Below are 7969 nucleotides of genomic sequence, written 5' to 3'. Positions count from 1 at the left end.
CTGCCAAAGAGTCCGTGTGCAGGTCCTGAAGCCAGGCCTGTCAGGGGCACAGCCAGGTGGTCAGACAGACCTGAGGGGACCCGGGTGGCCGACACTCAGCATCCCCCCACACCAGCCTCGGTTCCGAGTCCTCCGCAGCACACTGGGCCCGAGCAGGGCGCTCTGAGCAGGCTCTTTTCTTTACCCTCTGCACCCGAGGCGGAGGTCAGCGGGTAGAATGGCTTTCACTTCAGCCACCTTTAAAACGTGTTTTTAAAGTAGTTTAGCCACAATTTTTCTACTCTGTCCTATAATATAAGGAGTCGATTCTGCCTTTCTCTTCTGAGTTTTTCACTTTGACTTGCATCTGCACAGGCTGCGGGGAGGTAGCCCTGTGCGTGTATGCGTGTCGGCAGCACTGTGCGTGTATGCATGTCAGCTGCTGCTGCTGCTTAGTCACTCAGTTACGTCCAACTCTTTCGTGACCCTGTGAACTGTAGCCCATAGAAGGCGGGAGGAGAAGGGATGACAGAGGATGAGATGGCTGGATAGCATCACTGACTCAGTGGACATGACTTTGAGTAAACTCCAGGAGTTGGTGATGGACAGGGAAGCCTGGCGTGCTGCAGTCCATGGGGTCGCAAAGAGTCGGACACGACCGAGCAACTGAACTGAACAGACTGTTGCCTGCCAGGCTGCTTTGTCCACCGGATTCTCCAGGCAAGAATACTGGAGTGGGTTGCCATTTCCTCCTCCAGGGGATCTTCCTGATCCAGACATGGAACCTGGGTCTCCTGAGTGCCCTGCACTGGCCCGCAGAATCTTTACCACTGCACCACTGGGAAGCCGTCGCAATTATACTTAAAGCTAAAGGAAGACAGGTGCTCCCTTACATGCTGGTCTTTGATGTGTTTGGTAAAACTTGTAGTATCGATCGGGGCCTGAACAGGGTTCACCCATCCTTGTTGACTGCCTGGCCCACTGTGCTCGGGTCCTCCTGTGACTTAAACCCCAGGAAGTGGGCTGAGCGCCCCGCCCCCATGTTGCTCCCATCGCCTGTGACTGGACGTCCAGCTCTGTCCCCTGTGCGGTGCAGATGGCCATGTCACTCTCTTTCCTTCTATTTTGTGATTTTAAACATTCTTCCTATTCGTGTCCCAGCAGAACTGCTGCTCTTTGTTTTCAAGGAAGACTATGATATATTTAAAACTATTTTTCTATTATTTCTAAACTGTGAACCAGGAAGAAGAAACATTCCAAGTCTTTTGAATTAAAGCTGAGAATCCATCTACATCGAACTTCCATAGAACGGTTTGCTTTTCTGAGACATCTCAGCTGACTCCCTAAGTGTGTTCTCTCTGCTTCCTTTTATTCTTTTCTTGTATTTATGATCAAGTGAAACGAAGCAATATATCAGTGCACATCTAAGTTACAAGTCAATGTATAAATGTTGCAGAGTTCTCATCCAGTTTTATCCTGACAACTACTTCCTAGTGGCTCCGTATTTCACCTTCTATCTTAGCTTCAGTAGTTCATCATTCTTCTATTTAGTCATGGAGGTATACTTTGGTTATCACATGCTGCCTGCATTCAGGTTCCAATACTGGGTTCTTCTCAATGGACTTGAGGTTACTAAATTCTAAGTTAGCATCATATCTTTAAAAAAAGAAGGAACAAAGAAAAAAACTTTAAAATCAAAATATAACTTAAAAAAGTATACATTAATTTCCAAATAAAAGAAGGTGGGTTAACCCACTGGTAAATGAAATGGTTGCTGCTGCTGCTGCTGCTAAGTTGCATCAGTCGTGTCCAACTCTGTGCAACCCCATAGACGGCAGCCCACCAGGCTCCCCCATCCCTGGGATTCTCCAGGGAAGAACACTACAGTGGGTTTCCATTTCCTTCTCCAATGCATGAGATTGAAAAGTGAAAGTGAAGTCGCTCAGTCATGTCCGACTCTTAGCGACCCCATGGACTGCAGCCCACCAGGCTCCTCCGTCCATGGGATTTTCCAGGCAAGAGCACTGGAGTGGGGTGCCGCTGCCTTCTCTGAAATGCAGTGGTTAGGCAGGTCCAAATCCTATTTCTTTGTTCCGCAGCAGCTGCCCTCCTTACCTGCCAGCACTGGTTGGATATAGAAGCGGAAGAGGGTCTGTGGTGGTCTGGCTCAGTACCAGTTGTTCTCTCCCTGTCTGATGTCGAGTTTTTGGCTTCTATGGATGTTGAGAAAGGAAACTGATGGATATAAAGTTGAGAAGAAATGAAATAAGCTTAAGAGATTTGGAGATCAGATTATAGATACCAAGAATAAAGTTGACAGGCTAGCAAAATGGGAAGAATAACTGATTAAAACAAAGAACTAGGTGAGTCTGAAAGAAAAGACATTAAGAAGGACAACAGAAATACATAGCTTATCACCATTAACCTAGGGCAGGCCTTTTTAAGCCTCTCACCTCAGGCCATGTCACCTTACCAAAGGTAATACACCACTGTTACAATCAGTGATTAATGGACAGAAACTTTTTCAACATGGAATTTTACAAAATAAGAACTTTTTTTTTGACTCACCTTACCAGAAAAGCAAGATATAGCTTAAGACCTGATTGATGTCTTTTCCCATCTTTCTTTCTCCTGCTTTTCATTCCTCAACTCATTAAATTCTTGGTGGGTGCTATTCTTCAGCAAGATCTCCTACTAGCTTTGGGCAAATATCCCACCAGCTTCTGGCCCTGCAGGAAAAGCACCTGCTTAGGCTTCAGCAGAGTCCCTCAGCAGAGTCTCGGAGAGCAGACTCTGGCCACACGCCATCCGTGAGCAAAGCACTGGACCTGGAGCAAAGGCGCTCTGAGTTGCTCCTGGCTGGGCCGCGTGTCTCTTCTTTCAGCTCCGGGTGTGCAGGTCCCCGTCCATATGTATCAACTGGACGACGGTGCACTTTGCCCAAAGTGCAGGCTTCCCCTTGCCCCTCTCACAGTGATTCCTCATTTCAGAGGAAGAGCCAGAAGGCCAGGCCTCATCTCGGTCCAGGCTTCCTCTCAGTCCCTCTGCTTCCTTCTTCCTGGCTTCCTTGAATGTTCTTTGGACACTCTAGGCAGGGTTCGGTATAAGACTTTTTAAAAATTCTCTGGTCCTTCCTAAGTGATCCTCCCACACATATGGAGGTAGCTCCTTCTCTCCCATCCTTAAAATTACAGTGAAGCTTTCTCTGCCCACCTTCCTGGAAACTGAAGCTCTCTCTGTGCATGTCTTATCTTCCTTCTTCGCTTTATTTCCTCCAGAGCACGGATCCCAATCTAAGAAATTGCATGTGTTTTTAAAATTCATTTCATTATCTGTGTCATACCAGCCCCCATAAAATCAGGATTTTTTTAAGACAAGCAATCACTAGGTTAGTAATTTACACATAATAAAATTTCAGCAACCATTTACTGAATAAATGAATAAATCAGTTTGTGAACAAACTGACGCATTGAGTAGGGAAATTTCTGTAAAGTTCAGCTAAAGAGGAAACTGAGTGGGTCAAGTAGCCTATTATATCATTCTCCTGTTTATATTAGAAATTGTTTGTAAACTCTATTTTCATTGATGCCAATTTGTACCTCTCCTTCCTCGTCACCAAGAAAACCACATGTAAGCTCTTTGTGATTTTACTCATCACTTCATCTGGATTTCCAACTTCTCGTGCTCAAAACATGGAAGAAGAGATACTTTTCTTCTTCATCTGTGAACTTGTACATGCAAAAGGCAGTAAAACAGGAAAAGCATACACACAAAAGGCATATAATTATGCCTTAAATATTTAAAGGCCTATTAAAATATTATATTTAAAATACATTTGTTATAATCAAGCTAATCAAAGAAATCCAAGTATAAAAGCAATATATTTGCTTTTGTTTTGTTTTCCTCTCCTTTAGGAACCATGGACATTGATGCATATTTTGAAAGAATTGGTTATAAGAACTCGAGGGACAAATTGGACTTGGAAACATTAACTGACATTCTTCAGCATCAGATCCGAGCCATTCCCTTTGAGAACCTTAACATCCACTGTGGGGAAGCCATGGAATTGGACTTAGAGGTCATTTTTGATCAAATTGTGAGGAGGAAACGGGGTGGGTGGTGTCTCCAAGTCAACCACCTTCTGTACTGGGCCCTGACCATGATCGGTTTTGAGACCACCATACTGGGAGGGTATGTGTACAACACATTCAACGACAAATACAGCAGCGCCATGATCCACCTCCTGCTGAAGGTGACCATCGACGGCAGGGACTACATAGCTGATGCTGGGTTTGGGCGCTCTTACCAGATGTGGCAGCCTCTCGAGTTAATTTCTGGGAAGAACCAGCCCCAGACGCCTTGCATCTTCCGCTTGACTGAAGACAGAGGAACCTGGTACCTGGACCAAATCAGAAGAGAGCAGTACATCCCAAACCAAGACTTTCTGGATTCTGACCTCTTGGAAAAGAATGAGTATCGGAAAATCTACTCTTTTACTCTTGAACCTCGAACAATTAAAGACTTTGAGTCTGTGAATACATACCTTCAAGAGTCTCCAGCATCTGTGTTTACAAGCAAGTCATTTTGCTCCTTGCAGACCCCAGAAGGTGTTCATTGCTTAGTGGGTTTCACCCTCACCTACAGGAGATTCAATTATAAGGACAATACAGATTTGGTAGAGTTTAAGACACTGAATGAGAAAGAAATAGAAGAAAATCTAAAAAACATATTTAATATTTCCTTGGAGAAAAAGCTTACCCCCAAACATGGTGATAAATTTTTTACCATTTAGAGGAAGCTGTAAAAATGGTCTCATGATTACTTCTGGTGCTATAACTTTTTAATCACAAAAAATTTAAATGTCAATAAAAGTTGTTTTTGTTATTGTTTTTGTTTTGTCGCTAAGTTGTGTCTGACTCTTTTGCGACCCCATGGACTATAGCCTGTCAGGCTCGTCTGTCCATGGGATTTCCGAGGCAAGAATAAGGAATAGGTTGCCATTTCTTACTCCAGAGGATCTTCCTGGTCCAGGGATCAAACCTGCTTCTCCTGCATTACAGATGGATTCTTTATCACTAAGCCTCCAGGGAAGCCTGTCTATAAAAATAGAATGAAATAATAAATCTCCATTTACTTATCACTCAGTTTATCAACTAGGAACTAGAGGCCTATCTATCATATTTTCTCAACACTCCCACATTTTACTGAAGAAAATCATAGATATCAGATCATTTCACCCTTTAAAAATGTCAGCATGTATCATCAGATAACGTTTTCTTTTTTAAAATTTGAGAGTTGGACTATAAAGAAAGTTGAACACCAAAGAACTGATGCTTTTGAACTGTGGTGTTGGAGAAGACTCTTGAGAGTCCGGTGGACTGCAAGGAGATCCAACCAGTCCATCCTAAAGGAAATCAGTCCTGGATATTCACTGGAAGGACTGATACTGAAGTTGAAACTCCAATCCTTTGGCCACCTGATGCGAAGAACTGACTCATTGGAAAAGACCCTGATGCTGGGAAAGATTGAGGGCAGGAGGAGAAGGGGACAACAGAGGATTGGATGGTTGGATGGCATCATCAATGCGATGGACATGAGTTTGAGTAGGCTCCAGGAGTTGGTGATGGACAGGGAAGCCTGGTGTGTTGCAGTCTATAGGATCGCAAAGAGTTGGACAGGACTAGTGGCTGAACTGAACTGGACCTTTTCCAGATTTATAATTGCAAAGGTTTAAAATATTTTAAGGATGGCCTATGGTTTCTTGAGGAAAAAGTGATATATGCTAGAAAACTTCACATGTTGGTTGAATGTTGAATTCTTAGAACATGTTTAACCATCATTCAGTAACTAGAACTTAGAGGAAATCATTTTTATTAAATTCTCCCAGCATATATCCAATGTCAAATTTGAGCAGAAATACCACATGTATAATGGGATTGTAATTCAACAAAGAAAAATGAGAAATGATATTGCTTCCAAATAACCTAATAGTTCTCAAGACAAAGCATAAACCAATACTTGTTAACATAAGTACCAAGAGACTGACACAGCCAATAATTTCTTACATGGCTCTTTTTGCAGCCACAGTTCTTCATGGACCTTTTTTCTTTAATTAATTTCTTAAAAAAATTTTTTTTCTTCATGTAAGCTTTTTACATGTACCTTTTTTTTTTTCCTTAATACCTTTTTTCAAATACTGATATTTGGAATTTTCAAGTTTTGGAACTAGGTATTTTTGTCTAGTACTAAAAGTTTAAACATGTATTATCTGTAAAATCTAGATGTTGAAAAATATGTTAATTAAAATGTTACTGGCCAATACAATATCAGTCTCAAAGTTTTTTTTTGAAAAGTTAGGTTATTAATGGGGCTTTTCTTTTTTGCAGTAGAGTCTTCATTGAATCCTCTTTCTTGTCTCCCAGTTCTATTCTTTTACTTCCTTTTACTCTTTGTGGTAAGAAAGACTATGTGTTTCAAAGTATGTAGTTCCGAGTTCAATTCTGTGGACACTGGGTGAATCACTTGATGAGCCTGTGGCTCCTGTTCCTCCAGGTAAAGCGGGGCCCTGCCTAGATAAATACATGTCAGACCTACAGCACCATCTTCCCTCCCTGATGATGGGCCTTGTTCAACTCTGCCACTTTATCTTGCAGGAGGGTCAGTCATGCCTGGTACTCTTGGGTGGAAAGGGTTTTCTCATATTCTGAAAAGACCATGCCAAGGGAGGAGGTGGTGGCAAGTTACATTACCCAGATCAAACTGTGGCTCAAGAAACAAGTTGCAGTTTTGTACAAATGAGTCCAAGTCATTTATGTATGAGTATCCTGAAACCCAGGCTTCCCAGGTGGCTCAGTGGTAAAGAACCCACCTGCCAATGCAGGGGACGCAAGAGATGCAGGTTCGATCCCTGGGTCAGGAAGATCCCCTGGAGGATGACATGGCAAGCCACTCCAGTACTTTTGCCTTGAGAATGCCATGGACAGAGGAGTTACAGTCCATGGGATCGCAGAGAGTCGGACACGACTTAACATATTCACACACATCCAGAAACCCATTTGCTTTTTCTTGGATATATTGATGACATGGGAGGAGAGGGGTGGCAAAATAGTTGAAAGATACTTAGGGATACAAAATTTAGCTTCCAGATAGAACTGGCGTGCATTTCTGTGCAAAGTTAACTTCTCTCCAGTGGAAATCTAAATGAGTGTTCTCTGTGGATTAATGACTATTGATCCTGTTACTACTGCTGCTTAACAAATTGCCCTGAAGCTTAGTGGTTTAAATCAATTATTTTAGTTTGCTCACAGATCCTGTGAGTCTGTACTTTAGGAAGGGCACAGAGGAATGGTTCTTTTCTGCTCTCCAATGTCCCATCTCAGCTGAGAGAACTCCAGTGGCTCATGGTTACTGGATGGCCACATGCTAGAACCATGTAGAAGCACCTTCTCTGGCACTGTGTTGCTGAGCTTGGCCCACAAAGGGACAAGCTGCATGTGGCCTCTGCATGTGGTCTGGGCGTCCTCACAGCATGGGAGGCTCAGGGCAGTCATAGGTCTCAACCAGGGGCTCGGAATGCTAGGTATGAGGGTTCTAGCTTATACAGTGGAAATTAAAGCACCTTTAAAAAAGAATGGTGTTTTCAGGTGAACGGAAATTTCTCTACAATCACAATGTTGAGCAAACACCACCTCCATCTAGGTTCACAATATTTTCATTCCCCCCAAATAAGACCCCCCACACACTGAGCAGTTTAAATTCCCTGTCATTACCTAGCACCAGTCACATAGCATTTTTTTTTTTTGCCACATTTTTTGGTTATAAGAATCCCAAAGAAAGGCAATGCCAAAGAATGCTCAAACTACTGCACAATTGCACTCATCTCACACGCTAGTAAAGTAATGCTCAAAATTCTACAAGCCAGGCTTCAGCAATACATGAACAGTGAACTTCCTGATGTTCAAGCTGGTTTTAGAAAAGGCAGAGGAACCAG

General features: G+C 42.9%; 1 protein-coding gene across 6 annotated transcripts in view; it reads left to right on the top strand.

Moving 5' to 3' along the window:
* The window catches only part of LOC104993240 (arylamine N-acetyltransferase 1), an 8749-nt gene extending 3881 nt beyond the window's left edge, over positions 1-4868 (top strand). For all 6 annotated transcript variants that reach the window (XM_010846414.1, XM_010846411.1, XM_010846413.1 and 3 more), the window contains one exon: positions 3894-4868. In XM_010846414.1, the coding sequence (XP_010844716.1) occupies positions 3899-4771 (873 nt within the window). In that variant the 5' untranslated portion in view covers positions 3894-3898 and the 3' untranslated portion in view covers positions 4772-4868. The remainder of the gene's footprint in view (positions 1-3893) is intronic.
* The last annotated feature ends 3101 nt before the right edge of the window (positions 4869-7969 follow it).

The sequence above is a fragment of the Bison bison genome, unplaced genomic scaffold (assembly GCF_000754665.1).
Source record: "Bison bison bison isolate TAMUID 2011002044 unplaced genomic scaffold, Bison_UMD1.0 scf7180017864236, whole genome shotgun sequence".
NCBI classification, from domain to species: Eukaryota; Metazoa; Chordata; class Mammalia; order Artiodactyla; family Bovidae; genus Bison; species Bison bison.
The sequence above is the reverse complement of the archived record's forward strand: the minus strand, read 5'-3'. Positions and strand labels throughout refer to the sequence as shown.